General features: G+C 35.9%; 1 protein-coding gene across 1 annotated transcript; it reads left to right on the plus strand.

Annotated features, from left to right (window-relative positions):
- The first annotated feature begins 12 nt into the window (after positions 1-12).
- On the plus strand, positions 13-24,754 carry DCAF13 (DDB1 and CUL4 associated factor 13). The gene is made up of 11 exons (XM_060127762.1): positions 13-176; positions 1,917-2,116; positions 2,692-2,799; positions 6,314-6,403; positions 7,984-8,139; positions 11,898-11,975; positions 14,095-14,177; positions 17,200-17,364; positions 21,049-21,184; positions 22,451-22,614; positions 24,570-24,754. Exons 1-11 carry the CDS (start codon positions 107-109, stop codon positions 24,655-24,657), a joined length of 1,338 nt encoding a protein of 445 aa, XP_059983745.1. The 5' UTR covers positions 13-106; the 3' UTR covers positions 24,658-24,754.
- The last annotated feature ends 738 nt before the right edge of the window (positions 24,755-25,492 follow it).

Below are 25,492 nucleotides of genomic sequence, written 5' to 3' on the forward strand. Positions count from 1 at the left end.
AGTAGTCTAGAAGAAGCGGAAGTGGTGTGTGTTCGTGGAGGAGGAGGCGGCGGCAACAGCAACTTGAAGGGGAAGGCTCGTGGAGTCGGGAAGAACTAGGAGCAAGATGAAGGTGAAGATGTTGAGCCGGAACCCGGACAGCTATGTCCGCGAAACCAAACTGGACTTACAGAGAGGTGAGACAAGTTAGTCGGGAGTCCACCAGGCTTGGATCTGGCCTCGGTTTCCACCGAATAAAGCTGGAGGGGAGCCTGGTGTTCCACTCTCGTTCTTTTCCTGTTCCTTTTCGCCAGGGCATAAAGCCGTTCTGGTACTGGGTAGCAGAACCCTTGTTTTCAAGTACTTTTTCTAATAACTTTCTCTAGTGGTAAGAGGGAAAGTTAGTTATATGGGGAAATGATTCCACCTCCCCCTTTCCAGCTGCTGCTCCCTGATTGTTCTCAGGTTCCTGTTGAAGAAAAGAGGAACTTGAGTGAGCCAAACTCGTGGATTGAAGGATTTAACAATTGAGCAGACCTTTAAACTTTTCCCGTTGCTCTAACTTTTGGCTAATTTACTCCTTAAAATTACGTCCTTCTGGATGTGGGAAGAGATAAAGGTGAAACGTAAAGCTATCAGTTCTCTCTTAAAAACTTGTGGAGAAGTTTGATGTGGGAATGGCTAAAATGAAATTAATGAGCTTTATTTTTCTGTTACTGGGTGTCTTGTTCCCCCATTAACATGCTGACTGCTTATGAATTATAACTCGTGATACCTAAATGACAAGGGACCATCCATGTATGAACAGACTATTCTAAGCGAAGAGAATAACAGGTGCAATGCCTTAAGGCAGGAATAAACTTAAGGCATAAAAAAAGGCCATGTCTTCGGAGTTTGAGTAAGGGGTTAAGCCGTAGAAGGTGAGGCTGGAACAATATTTCACTATCATTGAGTCGTGGAGAATATATATATATATATATATATATATATATATATAAAATGAGTAATGCTAAGTAAATATATGGTCTCTGCTCACAAAATGTTTACAGGTTAAGTAACAAAAGAGTAATGCTTCTAAAATGCAAATTAGGTTGTGTCATTTGGACTTGACATCATCCCTATTCCTTGAACTTGGTCCCATCTTCCTCTTCAGTTTCACCAGTGATTACTTTTCCCACAACTAGCTTACATTTACTCTTGCCAGTCTGAGTGCATTTCAGTCATTCTCTTTGAGGCATCCTGTGTCACAAGCCCTTACCCAGTTTCTCTCTTAGCTCTGGGAAGCTTTCTCTGAACAATAGTCTTTCCAAACTTATCCCCTGCACATTTCCCCCCATCCTGTACACACTTAAGCACTCTCCTTCTATGTTTTTGTCACATATTTTTGTACTAATATCAGAGTTTTTATTACATTGCCTCGTTATTATTGTGACTATCAGTCTTTCCCACCAGACTGAGCTTGCAGAGAGTGGTATAATCGTATTTGGTTCTATATCCTGTATTTAGACATCACCTGGTACCTAAGAGTTGCATTATTAATGTCTGAATGAAGGAATGAGTGAATGACTGGCTGGTCACAGAATCTTGAGGTTAGGAAGTTATTAGTTACCTGATCTTGTTATTAGGGATCTTATTTCTTATAACATCTTCCTATTTCTTTATAGTTTCTGGATGGAAGTGTTAATAGATAACAAAATGGAAAGATTGAAGTATTGGAGCTCTGTGAAACATAAAATAAGGAAGACAATTCCATGATTTTCCGGTAATTTTGGAAAGGTTTTGGACAAAGGGTCTTCAACTTTTGTATTCTCCACAGTGCTAGGCACAGTGTCCCTGATAAACGTTTTTTGAGTAACAAATAGAATGATTAGCTGAGGAAGACCACAGGAAATATTTAATGTGAATTATTTTATTAAGAGGAATCATTCTTATTTCAGTTCCAAGAAACTATGATCCTACCTTACATCCTTTTGAGGTCCCACGAGAATATGTAAGAGCTTTAAATGCCACCAAACTGGAACGGGTTTTTGCGAAACCGTTCCTTGCTTCCCTGGATGGTCACCGAGACGGAGTCAGTTGCTTGGCTAAACATCCGAAGAGTCTGGCTACTGTCCTTTCTGGGGCATGTGATGGAGAGGCAAGTGTCACTCTAAACGTTGATATTTTAAACTAAAAATAGTTATATTACAAACGTTCTTCCTTTAGTTGTGCGTTACTGTGGGTTTTAACTGTTTTGATTTTATTTTTCTATGTTCTGTTTTCTTTTAATTCTCAATAGTAAATTCTATTTGAATTGGTAATTTCAGTAGTTTCTTATCTAAACCTAAGATATTTAAAATGTATAACTTAAGGCCATTTGACAGTAAGTAATAAGGCATGTTTACAGTACAGATATTTAACTGTGAGTTTTTTTCCACAGAGAATGTTATTAACAGTTCAACACTTAATTTCCCCACTCTGGCAAAGAAAGAAAGCTTTGAAATACTTTAAACTAGAATCAACAGAGTATTTAACAGGTTCAGTTTTCTGCTTGTTGATATTCTTATCCATAGACATTGCATTATTTTAATCTACAGGATTTTGTCTTTAGCTGTCTGGTAGAGTGATTTACAGCCTTTTCAGTGTTGAATTTATTTTTCTTGGAATGTACTCCTGTGCCTGAACATTTTTAATTTATATGTCACTGAAATTTCCTAGTATGCTTTATCGTAGGTTAGAATTTGGAACTTAACTAAACGAAAATGTATTCGTGTGATACAAGCACATGAAGGTTTTGTACGAGGAATATGTACTCGCTTTTGTGGGACTTCCTTTTTTACTGTAAGTATAATGCAGTTAAATCATTAACTCTTTTCAACATGTATAAACTGATGTAATTGAATATTTTCTGAGTTCATTTTCATGGTCCAAGGCCCTTTCAGAGTTTCACAATGCAAAATAACTTACTAAAACTTGGAAAAGTCCTGGTTTTCTTTATGTAATCCAGCCTTTTCCATACTTTTTATACATAATTACTTAACATATTACTGAACTAAAATTCTATAGGACACTCAGAAGTGGGATTAAAACAAGATGAGTAGGGACTTCCCTGGTGGCACACTGGTTAAGAATCTGTCTGCCAATGTAGGGGACACAGGTTTGATCCCTGGTCTGGGAAGATCCCACATGCTGCGGAGCAACTAAACCCGTGCGCCACAGCTACTGAGCCTGCGCTCTGGAGCCCGTGCTCCACAACAGGAGAAGCCACCGCAATGAGAAGCTCATGCACCAAGAGTAGCCCCCGCTCGCCGCAACTAGAGAAAGCCTGTGGGCAGCGACGAGGACCCAAGGCAGCCAAAAAAAAAAAAAAAGCCACTTTAAAAAAAGAAAACAAAACAAGATGAGTAATTTGTACTCCTTTGTCTGTTATTAATACATCATTGAAGGATTTTTGTGTATGATAAAATACACATAACATAAAATTTACCATTCTAACCATTTTTAAGTGTACGTTTCAGTGGCATTAAGTACATTCACATCATTGTACACCATCACCACTATCACCTTCGCAGACTGAAACTCTGTACCCATTAAATACTAACTCCACATCTCCCACGCCTACCTCCCACCCCCGAGCTACCGGTAATCACTGTTGGACTTTGTGTCTCTGTGTGTCTCATTTATTTCACTTAGTATAATGTCCTTAAGGCTCATCCATGTTGTAGCATGTATCAGAATTTCTTTCCTTTTTAAGGCTGAATAATATTCCATTATATGTATATAGCACATTTTGTTTATCCATTCATCCATCAATGGACGTTTGGGTTATTTCCAACTTTTGGCTTTTGTGAATAATGCTATCATATACAAATACGTGTTCAAGTTCATTGAAAGCTTTTTAATAGGGGAATGACAGAATCTATGCTGAGCTTTGAGATTTTGACAGCAGTAAGTGATCAGTTTGGAGGCTGTTTTAATAGTCTGCATAAGCAATAATAGTCCTGGGGAGTGAAAACAGTTGAAAGTAATTGTTAGGTTTAGGAACATTTTTATTTTGGGGATTAGAAATGGTTTTATGGAGGTATAATTGACATATAGTACTGTGTAAGTTTAAGGTGTACAGCAATAATGATTTGACTTACATGCATCATGAAATGATTATCACAGTAAGTTGAGTGAACATTCATCATCTCATATAAATACAAAATTAAAGAAATAGAAAAAGGATTTTTTTCTTGTGATGAGAACTCTTAGGATTTAGTCTCAACAACTTTCATATATAACATGCAGCCATGTTAATTATATTTATCATGTTGTACATTACATCTCTAATATTTATCTTATAAATAAGTTTGTACCTTTCACTGCCTTCATCCAGTTTCCCCCTTCCACCTATGGTAACCACAAATCTCATCTCTTTTTCTATAAGTTTGTTTTTCTGTTTTTGAAGTATAATTGACCTACAGCACTGTTAGTTCTTGGTGTACAATATAGTGATTCAATATTTCTATGCATTTCAAAATGATCACCACAGTAAGTCTAGTTATGATGTCACCATATATATAGATACCCATAGTTATTGACTATATACACTGTACACTTATTTTGCAACTGGAAGTTCATACCTCTTAATCTCTCTCACCTATTTCTCTCATTCCCCCACCCCCTTCCCTCTGGCAACCACCTTTTTGTGCTCTATATTGATAATTCTGTTTCCATTTTGTTATGTTTGTTCATTTGTTTTTTAGATTTCACATATAAGTGAAATCATACAGTGTTTATCTTTCTCTGTCTGACTTATTTCACTTAGCATTATACCCTCTAGGTCCATCGATGTTCTTACAAATCACAAGATTTCATTCTTTTTTTATGGCTGAATTATATTCCATTGTATATATATAATACATTTTCTTTATCCATTCATCTGTTGATGGGCACTTAGGTTGCTTCCCTGTCTTGTATTGTTAATAATGCTGCATTGAGCATAGGGGTGCTTGTATCTTTTCTGATTAGTGTTTTTGTTATCTTCCAATAAATACCTAGGAGTTGAATTGCTGGGTCATACGGTAGTTCTATTTTTAATTTTTTGAGGAATCTCCATGCTGTTTTCCATAGTGGCTACACCAATTTCCATCCCCACCAACAGTGCACAAAGGTTTCCTTTTCTCTGCATCCTCACCAACACTTGTTATTTGTTGGCTTTGATAATAACCATTCTCACAGGTGTAAGGTGATATCTGATTGTGGTTTTGATTTGCATTTGCCTGATGGTTAGTAATGTTGAGCATCTTTTCCTGTGTCTAATTTGCCATCTGTTTGTCTTCTTTAAAAAAAGTCTATACAGAGCCTCTGCCATTTTTTATTTGAGTTGTTTTTTTGATACTGAGTTGTATGAGTTCTTTGTATACTTTGGATATTAACCTGTTATTGGATATATCGTTTGCAAATATCGTTTGCCTTTTCATCTTGTTGATAGTTTTCTTTGCTGTACAAAAGTTTTTTAAGTTTGATGGAGTCCCATTTGTTTCCCTTGCCTGAGGAAACATTTCCAAAAAAAATTAGTAAAGTCGATGTTTACCTACTATCTTGAACATATCTGCCACATACCAAAGTCTAATTTACCATAGTTTGTTGCCTTGCTTTCATTTGGGCTAAGGCGCCAACAGTTCTACTCACCATTTCTTTCACCATCTGTGCAACTGTCAGCTTAGTGAAAAGACAAGCAATGCCTTTACTAACACGAAAATAGTCTCAACCTCCTGGACCCCTGAAAAATTCTCAGGGTCCTTCAGAAGTCTACACTTCACAGTTTGACAACCTCTGACTTAATAGTTTCTGGAGTTTTGTGTCATGAAGAGAAGGACTTTACCCATGCCAAGATTTAAAAATGCCTTCTCTCTAGTATTTTTTATGGGTTTTGTTGCATTTTTTACCTTTAAAATTACCTGGAATTTTATTTTTATATAAGATGTCAGATTGGTTCATACTTCTTAAATGACCGATCTGATCTCACAATACCATTTTATTGTAATTCATTTTTCTCCCTAATTTGAAAAGTCATCTTTATTACAATAATGCAGTTTTTGCCATGTTTATGACCTAACTTTGTTTCTACCCTACTTCTTTTGCTCTTCTTTTGCTCTGCTCATGCTGTTTTAAATTTTATGTACTTCATGTGTTTGTCACAAATCTTTACTGTAACAAGGTGGGACATAAATGCATCAATAAATACAGTACTGGAAAGAATATGGTATGTGTTATTTTTTGAACTGAGAGGTTTATAATTTGATGTATGTGTTGGCAAGTGTACAGTTTATAACTTGTTCATTATCATCATCATCATAAATATTTCTAGGTTGGTGATGACAAAACTGTGAAGCAGTGGAAAATGGATGGACCAAGCTATGGAGAAGAGGAGGAACCATTGCATACAATATTAGGAAAGGTACAAAAATAAATTGACCCATACTTGGGCTATTAGAATTCTTCTCTTTTACCTACAATTATTTCATAATTTTAATTTCAAAAAAGATATAAATAAGAAATCAGACACTTTAGGCTGCAATAATTGACCTGTTCTAAGCAACATTTAATGCAATGAATGTCCTTTGCAGTTCAAGAATTTGAACAGTTCTTCGGTGTTCATTGCAGTAGGGTTCAGTTTCTGTTTTTAGCTAGAAGATGCAGTGAAATATTTCCTATAGCAAGAACATGGGAGGAAATCTGTAAAGGTCAGAAAAAAGTGCTTCAACTTCTGATTTATATCATCATGGATCTTTCACAAAGCTCAGAATTTCTTACTTGAAAGAATTCTTTAGGAAATGAATAAATGCAATAGTGTGGTTTTTGTATAAATCTTACTTACATTTCTTAACATTCTGCAAATCAGATGATATAGTTTAGTTATAGCTTAATAATTCAGATAATTTGGCCTACCCATGTTTTGTAATGCTTACGTTTTGATACTAAGTGAAATTGTGAAATTAGAATTAATCTTTAAATATCGCATCTTTAAAATCTCTTTGTCATTTCAGTATTATATTTAGTATATATTTAGGTTCTGCTTTTCAGGTTTCAAGAAGTTCTAAATGTTCTTTCTTTAGATGAGGGGTCCAGCCCATGATCAGGGCCTTCCTGTGTTCTAATGGTCAATCTAAGTGTTCTTGAAGGGACGTGGAGGTGGGATATTAGTATGAAATGGAAATAATTTGCAGATGGTAAAAAATTAGTAATTCATAAAACAAAATTGGTTTCATTCTTGTAAAATGTCTTTTCTCTAGGAGTTGCAAAGATTTTTGAAACATTTAGTGTTACCCCTTCTCTGTGGTATTGGGGGTTAATTCTTATTATGGAAAAGTTTGTAGGACTTGCCTTCATGAATAGAAAATAATTCTAAATCTGTGGATGCTGATAAGAGTTCTTAAAAGCTTAAAGTATTGGCTAAATAGTTCCCTTTAATTTGCTTTGCAAACATTTTTTGCCATACAGTACGAAGGTAGACTTTAAGCTGGTCCTGAATAGATGAGTCGCATATTTTTAAGTAAATAATACCAAATTTATGAGATTTTATTGCTTTCAACAGTCTTAGCATCCACGCTCGCCAATTTTATTTCTCCCCATAAATTTTAATGCAGTTGTCTGTATCTGTGTTTCTGTCCTGGGAATCAGTACTTCATATGTTAAATGTGGAATTAAGTTTTTTAGAAATTACCTTTGTGTTTCATTAGTTGGTTCCAAGATCCTTCAATACCCAATGATGATTTAAAAATTACTTCAGTGATATGTATTCAAACTTAATTAAATACATCCCATGTTAACATTTTTCTTTGTTCCCAGAATGTGTGATAAGAAACATCATTTCTTATGGTAGAGTTTTCTCCTTTCGGTGAGGGCTTCAAAGAAACTTCTTTGTGAACTGGGATTTTCTTAAACAAATGAGAGTGTAGAGAAATATATTTAAAATATTCTGTAGATTTGAAGTACTAATGAAAAGACTCATCTATAACAACATCTTTGCTTTAAAAGACAGTATATACAGGAATTGATCATCACTGGAAAGAAGCTGTTTTTGCCACATGTGGACAGCAAGTAGACATTTGGGATGAACAAAGAACCAGTCCTATATGTTCAATGACTTGGGGATTTGACAGTATAAGCAGTGTTAAATTTAACCCAATTGAGGTAATGTTCCTTTTTGAAATATGTTCTGCTTATTGTTTTCTTATTATCTAGTAATTTCAGCTCTGTTTAGGAAACTTTTGAATGTATGATACAAGAATTTTCTGAATTTTAATGGTGTTCTAGCATTTGGTCCATTTTCCAGATTATATCTGAGTTCTTATACCTTTGGTCAGGTCTTGACATGTTTGCCTACAGTTATAGTCCCAGATACTAGTGTTCAGCACTGTTAAGAGGTGGGTGTGTGCATGTGCTCGTGGGGGTAGAATCCACGTACACACTGTCCTGTGAAACTCCAGTTTTATTTGTGCCTTCAACACTCGATGTTCCACAGATTAACATCTTTGTACCATTAGGAAAATGTTAATTTTTCTTAACTCTCTTGGAGATCAGAAGAAGGAGTGTTGAGCATTGTTTTCTTTAATTATTTGTACATGGCAGGGGCACCAGTGCTTCAAAATAATATGCATGGTTATTTTTGTACTACATGATAATTAGTTACATTTTTCTTTGCTCAGAAGTCTGAACTGTGATTCCTAATTTCTTCCAGGTCTAAGGGAAGAGTTAGAGATTAGCCTACTTTTTTTTTTATAAATTTATTTATTTTATTTTTGGCTGCATTGGGTCTTTGTCGCTGCATGTGGGCTTTCTCTAGTTGCGGCGAGCGGGGACTACTCTTCATTGCGGTGTGTGGGCTTCTCATTGTGTTGGCTTCTCTTGTGGAGCACGGGCTCTAGGCGCATGGGCTTCAGTAGTTGTGGCACGTGGGCTCAGTAGTTGTGGCTCGCGGGTTCTAGAACGCAGGCTCAGTAGCTGTGGCACACGGGCTTAGTTGCTCCGTGGCATGTGGGATCTTCCCGGACCAGGGCTCGAACCCTTGTCCCCTGCATTGGCAGGCAGATTCTTAACCACTGCGCCACCAGGGAAGTTCCTACTTATTGTTTATTCAGGTCCGAATTTGGGAAAGGAGGTTTCCCTGAAGGCAAAGCTATCCCCTGGACTCCAGACTTTTCCCTGAGCTTTTCCTGAATACGTAACAATTGATGAACTCATTTCCCAAAAGACTCAGTAAAGATGGCCTTTCCTGCAGAAAGAAAAGGAAATCACTGCATGTGTAAGCTGATTTTAGAAATTATCAGGAGATTATCTTGTTAGATGGTATCAGAGAAAATCCTGATCTTCAAGTTTTACACTCTTAAAGACCCTAACTGATAAAAGGAGGGAAAAAGGTTAAGTCAGAGTAGCAGCGTATTAAGACTGAGGTGCTGCGGTGTGATGTGAACTTGGCTTTGAGGTGCTGCTGAGAAGTCAGTCAGAGGATGCCCTCCTGCCTCCAGCACACACCTGCATATACACTTCTGGGAGAGGCTGCAGGTCTAGAGCAGGGGTTGCCAAGCTATGGTCTATGAGCCCACTGCCTGTTTTTGTTAAAAAAAAAAAAAATTTTATTGAAACACAGCCGTGCTAATGCCCTTTTGCTCATTTATTGTTTGTAACGGCATTTGCACTACAAAGTAAAGAAAGCACTGCAGAAACCATATGGCCCACAAAGCCTAAAATACTTCCTTTCTGGCCCTTTACAGAAAATGTTTGCTGCTCGCTGGTGCAGGGTATCTGTCCCTACTATATCTTCCTCACTCCATCCTCTGTCTACCTTCCCTGTGTTCCCCTTGGTTGTAGAAGTGAGATATGGCATGAAGGGGCAAGCCAGCTTTGCAGAGCCAGCCCAAGGTGACACTAGGCAGAAGCAGGTTACAAACACAAGCAACTTGTGGGAACATTTTATGTCTTACTTGTGGTGGACCTAGTTTGGAACTGTATTACCTGCCACCATGCCTTTGCATTGACCTTATGCAAGTCACAGTTTTTCTCTGTATTTGTTTATTTTTAAAATGAGATTAATTATATCTTCCATTGTGCGTCATAGGTTTGTTGTAAGCGTAAAATGTGATAATATATGTGAATATTTTTAAAAGGTGCTCCCCAAATTTAAGATGGTGGTGTTACTGCTATTTAAAAAAAAAAATAAACAGGAGGAACAGACAGATACTGATTCCTAGTTCTCTAAAGCGTAAATGAGATCTTTTGTTTCTCTGTTTTGGTGAACACCTGTGTCAGAAGAGCTGATGGCCAATTCTAAAATCATAATTAATTATTAGTGATGACCTAGCAACCATGTTTTTCAAATTTGCCTGTATAAAAACTCTATTTGTTCAGCTGTGTGTGAATGCGTGTTTTATTAACCTACGAACTGACTTAGTGGTAAAAGCAAATGGTGTGCATGTCTCTTACCCTGTATTAAACTTAATGGAAAGGGCGTGTTGCTATGAACAAATGGAGTGTATTTGTCTCCTAATCATTAATAATTAATTTTCTGTTAAAATATTGAAGCCTAGAATTCTCATAAAGCCAAAAGTTTATGCTGAGCAGTGCTACATTTTACAGTATGAAAGTCAGCTTTCCGTCTAGGTAGAATTTTTTGCTTTGTTCAAATTAAAGTCTTTACTTTTAGAAACAGAACCTGGTCAGACTTTGGAGTGACATAATGAGAAACTAAGAAAGGTTGAGAGGAGTCACTAACTAGGGGAAAGGCTCAGAGAAGAAGTGGTTTAAGAAGGAGGGTTTTGGAAAGAACTGAGAAGAGATCGTGATGGTAGCATTGGCTTTATGAGTTTTATTTGAACTATATACACCCATGTAGTAGGAGCTAGCAGGCCATACAGCTGCTTAGTAAATGACTCTTCTAGTTCCTGTTAATGCTTGCAGTAGGAATAATAGAGGCAGAAGCCAAGAGTTGTGTCAGGAACCATGGGTGAGGAGGAATGGTACTACAAAGGGTGGGATTTGGGACTCCACTAGTAGGTAGATGGCTTATTTTCACTTATGCCAAGGATTATGTAAGCACTTAGCACATTTATAACTGACTTACAAATAAATATTTTAAACATCTTGGAACAGTTGGACAAGGGACACACCTAGTTTATACAGAGAGTTAATAAACATGAGGAAATGTTTAACTGCTAATAAAGCAGTAATTTATATAGTAGGCCCTCCATATCCGCGGGTTCTGTGTCTGTGGTTACAGAGGGCAAGGGACTCGTGCATCTGTGGATTTTGGTATCCGTGGGTGGTCCTGAAACCAGTCCCCCACAGATGCCAAAGGATGACAGTATATAGGAAATATTGCCATACAGATATTATTTTTAAATGGCACTACCTATTGCTGCCCAGTTGCAGTAAAATTAATATATTTCCACATTGTAATGTATATTGGTACGACTCTTTGGAAAACAATTACTCGTAAATAGTAATTTACTATTTATCGCTTTTAATAGTAAAAAGCGATAAAATTGTTCATACTTTTTGATTGAGTAACGCCACTACTAAAATCTTACCCTTAGAAAAAGAAGAGCTAAATGTATGCAAATGTTTTTTGAAGTGTTATTTATAATACTGAAGAACAGGAAACAGGTCTAAGTTGAAGAATGGATAAGTAAAATATGTTGTTTTAAAATAGAATGCAGAATTATCTGTACAGTATCATCACAGGCATCTAAAGTGGGGATTTAACAATGAAAATACTTGGCTTAGGTTGCTGAGATTATGAGTGATTCATTGTACCCTCTGAAAATGGACTTTAATGTTATAACTTCGTATCTTAAACATAAACATTGAGGGTAATTAAATCATTTGTTCACTGAATGGACATGGTTTGCTGCCAAGCCTAGCTTTTAACTGATGATTGTTATACTTATTTTTAGACATTTCTCTTGGGAAGTTGTGCTTCTGACAGGAATATAGTACTATATGATATGAGGCAAGCTACTCCTCTGAAAAAGGTGAGTTTCAGTTTGTCTTTTGCTTTATACAGTTGTTAATGCATCCCCCTGTAAGTGGAGTGACTGAAAATATGGAGCAAATGTTTTTTCAGAATTAAAAAACTCTTTAATAGAGGTGTCCTTAGAACCCAAAATGATCATAATGGCATTCTCTCAATTTCCTGTTGCTTGTTAGAGACCCTTAAGTTTCCATGAGGTACTGTATCCTAGTCTTTATGTCTTTCATAATGCCAGCAGATTTTAGGCATCTAGTTTGTATTTACTGAATTGGAAGTTCTTTTTTTTTTTTTTTTTTTTTTTTTTTTTGCGGTACGCAGGCCTCTCACTGTTGTGGCCTCTCCCGTTGTGGAGCACAGGCTCCGGACGTGCAGGCTCAGCGGCCATGGCTCACAGGCCCAGCCGCTCCGCGGCATGTGGGATCTTCCCAGACCGGGGCACGAACCCGCGTCCCCTGCATCGGCAGGTGGACTCTCAACCACTGCGCCACCAGGGAAGCCCAAATTGGAAGTTCTTAAAAAAGTATTGCATCCTGTTACATCAGGCCCTGTGATTATCATATGACACATATGGTATTTTATTCCAGAAAGTTTTATAACTAATTCACATAACTACCTTTATTTGTTTAGTTACATGCCAAGGGGGTTGACGTTTTATTTAGACAAGCTCTGTCCTGTTCAAGGTGTCAGATTTCCCAACAGTTCTAAAGCAGTCATTCCAGGACTTAGATATCAAAGTTAATACAACCTTAAGTTGATTCTAGAGAGGGAGAGAAATATTGTTGGTAAAGAGGGGAGTGCCATTATAAGTAAAAAGGTATAAAGTTGATTTCAGGTGCTAGAATTGAGAGAGAGCAAGAAGAGCTAGACCTTGTTCATGTGCCACAAGTCCGATGTCCACACGTAACAGAAATGTTTTTAATATTTTTGTTGTTTCCTAACAGGTAATAAATTCAGAAATATTAGGAGTAGAGTATATTCCTTAAAGTTTGAACTAGATAAATAGGATAATCTTTCCAAAGTATACTACCACTCCAATCATTTCACTCATTCATGTGATATGGAGGGAAGATCCTGTATGAACTTTGGTGTTAGACTTTAAGCAGGTAACTTAACCTGTGTTTCTCCTGTGAAATGGTGGTATTAATAGCTACCTTGCAGCCCAATGGTAAGAATAAAACAAGATACTTAAGCATTTAGCAGAATGCTAACATGAAGTACTAGTTTAATAATAGTAATTTCTACCTCCTTCACTCCTCCATTCTCAGTTGTTAATAATAGTGCTTCATTACTTTTAGGTTGAAGAAAAGAACTGTAGCTCTCAAGCACCTCCAAAATCTGGTCCCAAATTGTATTCCATTTATTTATTTGCTTTAGTCAGTAAGGGTTTGTTACATGTATGTCACGTTGATGGATGCAGACATGCTATTTTCTGTTATTTCTCTGTTCTACCTACTAGACTATCAATGTTTCTTCTATCTTTTCTCTCCTTAATGTAGCTGTTCTCATTCAGGGGTTGTATCACCCCACCAAGTATATTTTTGGAAGTGTGGGAGCGACATTTAAGAGACTGTTACTCGCATTTAATGGGCCGGCTCCCGAGAGGCTAAATATCCTCCAGTGGACAGTCACACACAACAAAAGATTATCCTGCCCAGAATGTTCCTTTTGAGAAACACGATAATATTTCTGGACCTTCACAGATCAGCTCAAATCATGCTTATCTTTTGAAACCTTTCTTCTCCACTTTAACCCTAAGCTCACCGTTAATTTTGCCCCTGATTTGATACTTGATTATTTGCTGCTTCACTGTTTATATTTTAACTCTTCTTAATGTGTATCTCATTTTCCTGACTAAACTATAAGCTTTTTGAGATCAAGGGACCATTTATTAAGCATTTTTATATTTTTCAGTATTTAGCACTCTGCCTGTGTGTTCAGTAAATAATTATTGATTTTCTTTTCCTATTGCATTGAGCCAAGTACTGTGCACATAATAGGTATTTACTAAAGTACTTGCTTAAATCAATGAGAAAAGAAGGAAGGGAAACGAAGTGGGAATTTATCCATTTTAGAGGGACTTAATTTCATAGTAATGGGTTAGTGTATGCTTCTTTTCTTAGGTCATCTTAGATATGAGAACAAATACAATTTGCTGGAACCCTATGGAAGCATTCATTTTTACTGCAGCAAACGAAGATTACAAGTAAGTTTCCCTCTTTAAAACTTACTTAATTTCTATCAGAAATAACTCAGTTGTATGCCTTACTAATGAAATATGTTTTCCTAGGTAGTATTCCTTCATATACTCTAGAAAATTGCTGTTTGTTTTGCTAAAAAAAAAATATTTCCCAAATTAGAGAAGTGCTTCTTAAAAAGTATTCTCAGTTTTCAAAATGATACAGACCAAAGATGATAAACTGTGATCTGTGGACCAAATCCTGTCTGCTGCCTGTTTCTGTAAAGTTTTATTGGAGTATAGCCACACTTATTTCTGTATGGAATATGGCTGCTTTTGTGCTATAATGCCTGAGTTGAGTAGTTGCAACAGAGACCATATGACCCACAAAGCCAAAAATGTTTATTATTTGACCCTTTACAGAAAAAATTAGCTGATCCCTGACATAGACCATATAAATAATGGCTGAATCATACATGTTTTAAGAAACTAAAAATATCTGCCTACAAAGTGTGTAGCTCTTCAGGTAGTTGATACTCATGTGGTCATGTTATCAGCTACCACTATTACTTCAGTAAGACAAAAGGAAAAATAAAGTTTCAACCTTTACCTTAATATCTGCAGATATATTATTCTGTGACTTCATGTAAAGGTGACATAGAAGCCTTATGTTCTTGACCTAGATGGAATTTTATGATTTCTTATATACTGCTTTAAAACTTGTTGAAGCATTTGTCATCAGCTAACTTATTTTATTTTTGCAGTATCCCTGTAAGGTGGATAGGACATGTATGTTATTCCCTTTTTACAGATGAGGCTATTGATTGTAGGGAATTTAGTCTCCTGATGAGGAAAGAGTGTCTTATTCATCTTTTTTTATCCAAGCATTTATTGTAGTGCTATGCATATGATGGATTTTTAATACATGTTTTTTGGGGAAGGTGGAAGTTTGTCATTAGATTGAACTTTAGATCGTCTGTATTTAAGTTCTTTGTTCTTTCCACTACTCTTATTTATGAAAGCATAAGTTAGCTCAGAAATAGGACTTATTACATGATGTTTTAGTGGTACCAACTGAAAACATCTCTTATGACTTTCCTATACTAAAAAGAAGCACAGTTGGACTCTCATTAACTAGCAATACCAAACCACATTAATTGAAGCCCTTTTTAGCCTTTTTCTCATGTAGAAATTAAAATAGAATTTACTAAAAAACAAAATTTTCTAAAACAAACCTGGTTGAGAAACACTGCTTTAGATAGGGACTGTAAAGCAGTTGTCAACTCAGAAATTTAACCTCAAAGATCAGTATGACCTTGGCTGACAATCCTGTGGTATGTTTGAAGATTATGAAAGAGAACAATGACTTGTCTCTTGATGAGAATTTCATGATATTTGGAAATTTGTATCATTAGCATCAGTGACTTTTCATAATAATCGTATTTAAAAGTATTCTTTTTGAAGTGTTAGGTCTTTTTTGTTTTAATTTTTGTTTTGAAATAATTTTAGGCTTACTGAAAAGTTACACAAAAAGTACCAGTCAGCCAATTTCCCCAAATGTTAATGTCTTACATCCCCACAGTTCAATTAGCAAAACCAAGAAATTAAGATTGGTACACTACTATAAGTACAGACTTTATCCCATCACCAGTCTTTCCACTAATGTTCTTTTACTGTTCTAGGATCCAGTGCAGGATCCCACATCGCATTTGATTGCCATGTCTCCTTAGCCTGCTCACTCTGTGACTTTCTCAGTCTTCCCTTTCTTTCACGGCCTTAGTACTTTTGAGAAGGACTTTCTTGTCAATTATATTGTAGACTGCCCTTAATTTGGGCTTAACTGGTGTTTTCTCATTATTTCATTGAGATTATGCATCTTTAGCAAGAATACCACAAAATTGATATGCCCTTCTTGGTGCATCAAATCAGGGGTACATAATGTCAGTGTATCTTATTATATTACTGGTGATGTTAACCTTGATCACTTAGTTAACGTACTGTCTGCCAGTTTTCTCCACTATAAAGTTACTATTTTTTCCTTTTGTAATTAATACATGTCTTTGGGGAGATACTTTGAAATTATGTGGATATCTTGTTTCTCCTCAAACTTAATCTTCACATCTGGAAGTATTTTGATGTTGGGAACTTGGTCACAGTAATGCTATATTACTACTCTCCGTCATCCATGTTGGCTCATTTGAAGCTGTTTTTTTAGCTGTTGATTAAGAATTTTTAAACCTCGAAAATCATGAAGTCATTGTTTTTGCCAATTGTGCGCAAAGTATAGTTTTCTAATTTTAATATACCCTTTGAAAAGCTGTGCTCACTCTGATATATCACTGATGGAGTATAAACTATTGCAACTTCATTGGAAATGATTTGTCAACTCAAAAGACTTAAAAATGCTCATGTCTTTTCTACTTGTAGGAATCTATTCAGATCTAATTGAATCTGCCCCATTCAATTAAAAATTAAATATGAAAAATTAAAATTTCATTTAAGAATTAATTATAGTAAAATGTTGGAAACTTTATTAATAAATAGATTTATTTAAACAAATTATTTTAACTCATATTTACATATGAAAATATTAAAATATTCTCAGATTATTTAATGGATAAATGTTCATAATATGCTACATGAAATATCAGGATATAGAGCTTTATACAGTATTACCTTAATTTTATTAAAAGGTACATAGTTAAATAGTATAGTGAAAAGATTAGAAATAATTACACTGTGCTAACTGACTTTCTCTGGGTGATGGAATTAAAGGTAAGTTTTGTACTCTTCATACTCTTTTGAAGTTTGCACATTTTCTACAATGAGATTTATGTTTATAAGGTTGAAAGTGTGTAAGTGTAATCTTAAGGAATAATAAAAACTGTTGATATTTTCCCCTATCCCTTACCTGCTGTGTAAAGAATTGAGCTATTTATTTAGATGTGCATTATTGAGCCAGCAGTCTTATTTTCACTAGTGTCTCTTAGTACTACATACGCTTTTTTTAATAGAAATTTGTATCAAATAATTAAAAATTCTTTTACAGCTTATATACTTTTGATATGCGTGCACTGGACACTCCTGTAATGATACATATGGATCACGTGTCTGCGGTGCTTGATGTGGATTACTCTCCTACTGGGAAAGACTTTGTGTCTGCTAGTTTTGATAAGTCTATTCGAATCTTTCCTGTGGACAAAAGTAGAAGCAGGTATGTTACTACCGATAAACATTTGTTTTTGTTTGATTTTTTTCCTTGTCTTGATCATTTATCTTTTTTGAAAGGTTATTTGGTTGTGTGTATATGATGGAGCTCACACCCAGGTGTTGTGACTTGGGGTACCAACTTCCACTGCATCACCTATGGGTAAAACATCAGCCTACTGGGCAGTTTCTTCATTGAACAGGATATTATCTTTATATAATTTGTTTATATGAAATCTTAGTGTTTGCCTTAGAACAAAACCTTTTATTTTAGAATTATTTTTAAGTGTTTTATAGTAATTTTTTAAAATAAAGACTTTATTTTTTTCGAGGAGTTTTAGGTTTACAACAAAATTGAGAGGAAGGTAGAGAGATTTTTCATATATTCCCAGCCCCTACACATGCAGAGCCTATCCCATTATCAACATTCCTTGTGGGGTGGTACTTTTGTTACCTCACCAGAATGTAAGATGAGCCTACATCATAATCATCCCAAATCCATAGTTTACCTAGGGTTCACTCTTGGTATTATATATTTTATGGGTTTGAATAAATGTATAATGACATGTCCATCATGATACTATCATAGTATTTTCACTGCCCTAAAATATAGTAAACTTAAAATTTTTTTTAATTTGATAATGAAGAACTTAGATAAGTTTTTCCCTAATACAGTTTAAGAGCAGTTAATAACAATAATACCTTACATTTGTTATTTCTTACTTATTTATTTTTTATTTTTATTAATTTTTTTTTGCAGTACGCGGGCCTCTCACACAGAGCCTCTTCTTTAGAGTCACACAGCTCTTTTTTTGGTCATAGCCAATCTGCTTGTCTAACTCTTTGGTATTTTTACTTGTGATAGTTGCATCTTTCTCCCCTCTAATTTGAGGAAACCATATTAATTCCTAAACCTTTTTGTATAATCATGAATTGCTAGCAAATAATTGTCAGCATCGTCATGTGTATGATTTAAAAAGTGCTTGAATTGGAATCAAAAGCATACTGAGTGAGTGGGTATTCTGGTGACTTTGATCTTCATTCCCTCATCTCCTGGGGTTGGTTCCTATATTGCTGTTACAACTAACTTGATATTCTCCAAACTGTCATGAATGGTTTGTTGGGAATTGTTCAGTCAGGCCCAAGGCAAGGCTGAGAGTTTCCATTCTTCTCACCTCTCTGGAAAATATTAAGAATCAAGAGAGTGTGGCCCTCCATCATTTTTTGGCACCAGGACATCCAAAGGTAGTAAGTAGGACAATACTTTTCTAACATGATGTATAAACAGTCATAAAGAACAAAGGAAGAGGATGAGAAATGGGAATGTTTAGGCACCTATGATCCCAAGAGCCCTGCAGCTGAGCTCCAGCTGAATTGTTCTGCAGCCAGTGTGGGCAGTTAAATGCAAGTCTAGTTAAAAGCTCAGATTATTCCAAAACTGTATGAAGTGAGGAGTTCTTATACACCGTTTCCAGGGAATTGCCTCCTGATGTCATTTGGAGACTTTGTAATCACAATTTGATATGTGTTACTTCCTGTTGGGTTTAGTTATAAATGGTATTCCTTATGACCTTTGTCTGCTTGAAAGCTGCTTCTGGTTTGTTTCTGTGGTCTGCTCTAGTTTCCTATCATTACAAACGTCAAATAACACAGGCAATACTTTGAATGATACGTTTTTTTGTGGTTACGCGGGCCTCTCACTGTTGTGGCCTCTCCCATTGCGGAGCACAGGCTCTGGATGTGCAGGCTCAGCGGCCATGGCTCACGGGCCCAGCCGCTCCGTGGCATGTGGGATCTTCCCGGACCAGGGCACAAACCCGTGTCCCCTGCATCGGCAGGCGGACTCTCAACCACTGCGCCACCAGGGAAGCCCGATATGTATTTTTAAAATGTTTTCCTTTGAAAGATCTTAAAGTAGTTAAATTGTATTTTAAAAGTAAATTTTGAGTAGGTTTTCAAAAAGTACAGTTAAATGAATATTTGAAGGTAAGCTTCTGTTGGGATTTCATTCAGTATTTACTTAGCAAACAAGTAAATTCAGTTGCATTCACACAGAACAATTCATTTATCTTGACTACGTGTATAAAGAATTTAAGTTTTTAAATGTATTTATCCCCAAATATTATAACTTATAATGAACTTTATGTATCTATTTTAAGTACAAGCATAAACATATCTAGAAGTTAAGAACTCTATGTAGTTTACCATTAAGGAGGATTCTAAGTTGGTTAAGTGACTAACCATTGGATTTGTCTGGTCTAATACATGAACTAATGTAATACATGACTAGGTTATTTTTAATGGTTACCAAAGCCTAATCGAATTTCCTAATATTTAAATTCAATACGTTGCTTTGGGAAAAAAGACATCTTAAATAGGTAGAGGTTATAAGAATTGAGTCTTGTAAAAGCAGAGCATTGAGAGAAGAAAAAGCAGTCAGTGTCTCATCTACTTTTCCTTTTAATAGGATGTTCTTTCTAACCATACTCTCTTTTAGAAATAAATTTCTTATGGTCTAGCTACATGGTCATTCAAGAGCTCAAAATGTATCTGTTAGAAGCAGTGTAATAGACTAGTTTTGTGAGTGTACTTCAGAGATGTTTTTATATATATGAAATCTATTTGATTTCATCATCACATACGGGTTTTCTTTTACTGTGCAGAATTTGCTGAGCGAGTTTCCTTTCTCTCAAGTAGTCTGCATTTTGAATCACTTAATCCAGATATGGAAACTTTACTTCTCTAGAACTCTCATCCTTTTATTTTTTCTGACCTTGTCTTTTACTTGCTTTTTAATGCTCTGCTTAACACTTCCTGATATAGTATCTTCTATGAATTCACTTAGTATGTTTCACAGCCTTCCAAATAGGTATGATATTTGACATCTCCATTTATTAAATGATCCTTATCTCATCACTTCTATAGCCCTCCATTTCTTTTCACATATGTAAATCATCAGCTCTCGCTTCAATTAATTGAGCTTTTTATTTATTTTATTTATTTATTTATTTTTATTTATTTATTTTTGCGGTACGCGGGCCTCTCACTGCTGTGGCCTCTCCCGTTGCGGAGCACAGGCTCCGGACGCGCAGGCTCAGCGGCCAAGGCTCACGGGCCCAGCCACTCCGCGGCATGTGGGATCCTCCCAGACTGGGGCACGAACCTGTGTCGCCTGCATAGGCAGGCGGACTCTCAACCACTGCACCACCAGGGAAGCCCAATTGAGCTTTTTAAACAATTTGACCAAAACAGAAATCAGACATTAGGATCAACATATCAGGATGTGCTCTTAGAGTGCCATTGCATTTATTTTTCAATGAAAAGAAACCCCAAAAAAGTGTGGTGGTTGACCTTATTGTTACAAAATTACTCCAGCGTCAACATATTTTATTTGTGTTATATGCCCTCAGTTATTTTGTGATCTTTTCTGGGCATCTAGTTTTGCTTAGTTTGTTTATACTTATTTTTCTTATTGGATTATAACATCTCTGAGGGCAGGAATTTTTAATTCCCCAACACTTAGAATAGAATCTTGTTAGATTGGTCCCATAAAAATACATTTAAATGAATTTTAATTTCTCTTTTATACTCTTTTAGGACTCAAAAATGTTATCCTGATACTTGATAGGCAGTGGTTAAAGAAAATCTGTACCAAAATCCTAAGAGTTTTAACTTAATTCCTCTCCTATAGGGAAGTCTATCACACAAAGAGAATGCAACATGTTATCTGTGTAAAATGGACTTCTGACAGCAAGTACATTATGTGTGGATCTGATGAAATGAACATTCGTCTATGGAAAGCTAATGCTTCTGAAAAGTTGGGTGTGGTAAGACCCCATTTTCTTTCATCGTCATAAAGCTAGTTTCTAGATTTATTGAATATCATTATATTATAAAGAGAATTTATTTGAAATGTGTTAGTTGTGATAAAAAACAGGGTTGTATTGAGGTTTACTTTTTTCATGTCAAAGGTACCTTCAGAGGCCTTTGTTTTTTGTTTGTTTGTTTGTTTTGTTGTTGGCCACGCCGCCTGGCTTCTGGGGTCTTAGTTCCCCAACCAGGGATTGAACCTGGGCCCTTGGTAGTGAAAGCGCTGAGTCCTAACCACTGGACTGCCAGGGAATTCCCCCAGAGGCTTTTGTTAATTAAAATGTTTGATCATATTTGAGCCTTCTTGTTTTTTTGTATTCTCCTCGAGGTGGGGAGAGAAGATGTAGGGAGTAGAGGCTTAGAACTTAGAACGCCCATTTCTCCTGTTAAAGGAATAGTAATCAGGCAAGTCAAAGGCTGCAAGTCTCTGTGAGGTATTTTAATATCAAAGAGACAGTGAAACACTTTAAAAAAATACACAGCTTCAGACTTTTTAAAAAGACTCAGTGAAAATATAACAAATATTACCATTGGCTAGGCTACCTCTGGGTTGTAAGTAATGGTTGATTTTTGTTTGTTCTTAATGTTTTTCTAAATGTCTCATGTTTTCATACAGGGTATTTATAACTGAAACAAATATTAAGTTTAAGAAGGAAAGGTTAAGTGTGGGTTATTTTCTACTTAGCTCTGGAAGGAAAATCAAGATATGATAAGTAGTAATTAAAGATAGTTTTATTTTAGGTTTAATGATTACTAAGTACTACACTATGCCTAGGTTTCAGTTCATCATTAAATGTTCCTCTAAATCATATCATCTTTAACAGTTGTTAGACGAAGGCTAGTTATTACGGCATCAGATGCTTTCTTTTCTGTTTCAGAAGTTACTTTTACAGAAAAAAATTTTTTTGAGTGATTCATTTAAGTGCTTTTACTATGCCTAGAGTGGTCCACAGAGCCCAGCTCCCTTGGCACTGCTCTTTTTCACTTGGTGGCATCCATCTACATTGTAGGCATGCTGCCTAAAAGGAGGTTCAGTGCTCGCAAACCTGGTATCACTAACATAACCTTGTAAAGCGTATAGTTACATTTACATAGTAAAGCGTATAGCAATTGGTCACACGTCATGAAAATTTAGTTTTTTGGGGAAACATTGCTCCTAACTTTGTTGTACTGAAGCAAAACAAGCACACCATTCATTAAAATATCAAAATGCATTTTTTCAGCTTACGTCACGAGAAAAAGCAGCCACAGATTATAACCAGAGATTAAAGGAGAAATTTCAACATCATCCTCACATAAAACGTATTTCTCGTCACCGACATCTACCAAAATCTATCTACAGTCAGATTCAGGAGCAGCGCATCATGAAAGAAGCTCGTCGACGAAAGTATGTTTTGGAGCATTTGACTCTGTCTCAGTACCCTTTTCTAACTCCCCGCCTTGCATCTCACCAAAAACAAACAAAAAAACGTGCCTTTCAAGGGAATAGTTTATGTGCTGTTGTGCATCAGAGGTGTTGTTTTGTTTTTAATTGGGGTATAATTGATTTACAATGTTGTGTTAGTTTCAGGTGTACAGCAAAGTGAATCTGTTACACACACACACACACACACACACACACACACACACACACACACACACACACACACACACACACACACACACACACACACACACACACACACACACATCTCCACTCTTTTTTAGCTTCTTTTTCCATGTAGGCCATTACAGAGTATTGAGTAGAGTTCCCTGTGCTATACAGTTTGTCCTTGTTAGTTATTTATTTTATATAGTAGTGTGTATGTGTCAATCCCAATCTTCCAGTTTATCCCTACCCCCCATACCCCCCTGGTAACCGTAAGTTTATTTTTAACATCTGTAACACTATTTCTGATTTGTAGAAGTTCGTTTGTAGCCTTTTTTTAGATTCCACATACAAGCAATATCATGATATTTGTCTTCCTCTGACTTCACTCAGTATGAGAATCTCTAGGTCCATCCATGTTGCTGCATATGCCATTATTTTGTTCTTTTATGGCTGAGCAATATTCCCTTGTATATATGTACCACATCTTTATCCATTCCTCTGTCGATGGACATTTAGGTTGTTTCCATGTCCTGGCTATTGTAAATAGTGCTGCAGTGAACATTGGGGTGCATATATCTTTTTGAATTATGGTTTTCTCAGGGTATATGTCCAGGAGTGGGATTGCTGGTTCATATGGTAGCTCTAGTTTCAGTTTTTTCAAGGAACCTCCATATTGTTCTCCATAGTGGATATACCAGTTTGCATTCCCACCAACAGTGTAGGAGGGTTTCCTTTTCTCCACACCCTCTCCAGCATGCATTGTTTGTAGATTTTTTGATGATGGCCATTCTGATTGTGTGAGGAGGTATCTCATTGTAGTTTTGATTTCCATTTCTCTAATAATTAGTGATGTTGAGCATCTTTTCCTGTGCTTTTTAACCATCTGTATGTCCTCTTGGGACAAATGTCTAGTTAGATCTTCCACCATTTTTTGATTGGGTTGTCAAAGGTGTTTTTGAATACTTCTCTGGGCCTTTTTCCTTTTCCTGATAAAAGGGGGGGCAATAGTCATCTCACATGGTGAGAATTTCCATTAACTCTCTTTGAGCATATGTTTAAAGGGCAGACAATGTCAGTGACTTATATCAAAATAAGAAAATGCTTCTGCTCATGCTAAAAAACTATTATAAATGGAGAATGTTTGTAAAAAATAATTTCCAACGTAGCTGGAATTAAGAGGTATTTTCCAGCTTAAAGACTGCGAAGAACATTTGTTAGATAAAAATTTGTCTAATATGCTTCATCATAGCATTTGGAATCTAACATTTAAAGATCTAAAGAATCTAACATTTAAAGATCTAAAGAATCTAACATCTAAAGCGTAGCATTCCACCATCACCACCATTTCCCCTGTGGAATATTCTTCTCCATGCAGTCTTTGAATTCATGTGAAGTATTATAGAAATTCTAAGACAGAGTTCTTTTTTTCTTTTAATTAGACTATTCAAATGATTATTTTGTTGTCTTTGGGTAGATGTTGGGGTTGAGTCACTTTTAAATATTTTAACAACTGCAGCAGGTTTTTAAAGTTAGTAAAGGACGCCGATAGTAAGAGAAGAAGCTAATAAATAAGTTAACAAAACTTGATTTCTAGCTGCTTTTTACCTAATCTCACTGTGAAAACTTTTTTTTTAAATAGATGGTTTTCCAGTGAAAGAAAATGCCTTGTGATTTTTCTGAGGAAGTTTTCTTTGGTTAAGATGATTTCTCATAAACTTGCTTATATTTTGTGTATTTTGTTTTATTTCTAGGGAACTGAATCGTATCAAATATAGCAAGCCTGGATCTGTGCAGAGGGTGTCAGAGAAGAAGAAACGCGTAGTGGCAGTTGTGAAATAATATTTGGTATTCCTACCAATACTGATGTATAAGTGTTTGTTATGTTTTCATTCGTGAACTCTACAAATAAAAGTACTGGCTCTAGTATAACAACGAATGTTATAGTTGTATGTGTAGAGCTTAATCGTTGCACATTTTTGCTATCCTGAGAAATTATTTTTAAATGTGACCTGGTCAATAAGACTATCCAACATTTTATTCCTGATCTTCTTTTTTATTGCATTAAAGAGTACAGTATTTACAAACTAACTTATTTTTTGCTGTTAGAAATTGCAGATATACTTTCGCTTTGATTTGTTACTTTAGACACTCTACGTTTGAATTTACATTTAAGACCAAACATCTCTTTTGTTACCTTTTAATATTACTTTAGATAATTATTGCAGTGATTCTTCCTAGGATTTCATAAACACATAGAAGAATTATGTCAACTTTTTTCATTAGTATTTATTTATTTTCTGTGCTTTATTTTTATTTGGTTTTTTGAGACATTAAAGGTATCAGCCCACATTTATATAACTTTTTTTTAACATCTTTTTTGGATTATAATTGCTTTACAATGATGTGTTAGTTTCTGCTTTATAACAAAGTGAATCAGTTATACATATACATATGTTCCCATATCTCTTCCCTCTTGCGTCTCCCTCCCTCCCACCCTCCCTATCCCACCCCTCTAGGTGGTCACAAGGCACCGAGCTGATCTTCCTGTGCGATGTGGCTGCTTCCCACTAGCTATCTATTTTACATTTGGTAGTGTATATATGTCCATGCCTCTCTCTCGCTTTGTCACAGCTTACCCTTCCCCCTCCCCATATCCTCAAGTCCATTCTCTAGT

Source organism: Lagenorhynchus albirostris, chromosome 17 (genome assembly GCF_949774975.1).
Source record: "Lagenorhynchus albirostris chromosome 17, mLagAlb1.1, whole genome shotgun sequence".
NCBI classification, from domain to species: Eukaryota; Metazoa; Chordata; class Mammalia; order Artiodactyla; family Delphinidae; genus Lagenorhynchus; species Lagenorhynchus albirostris.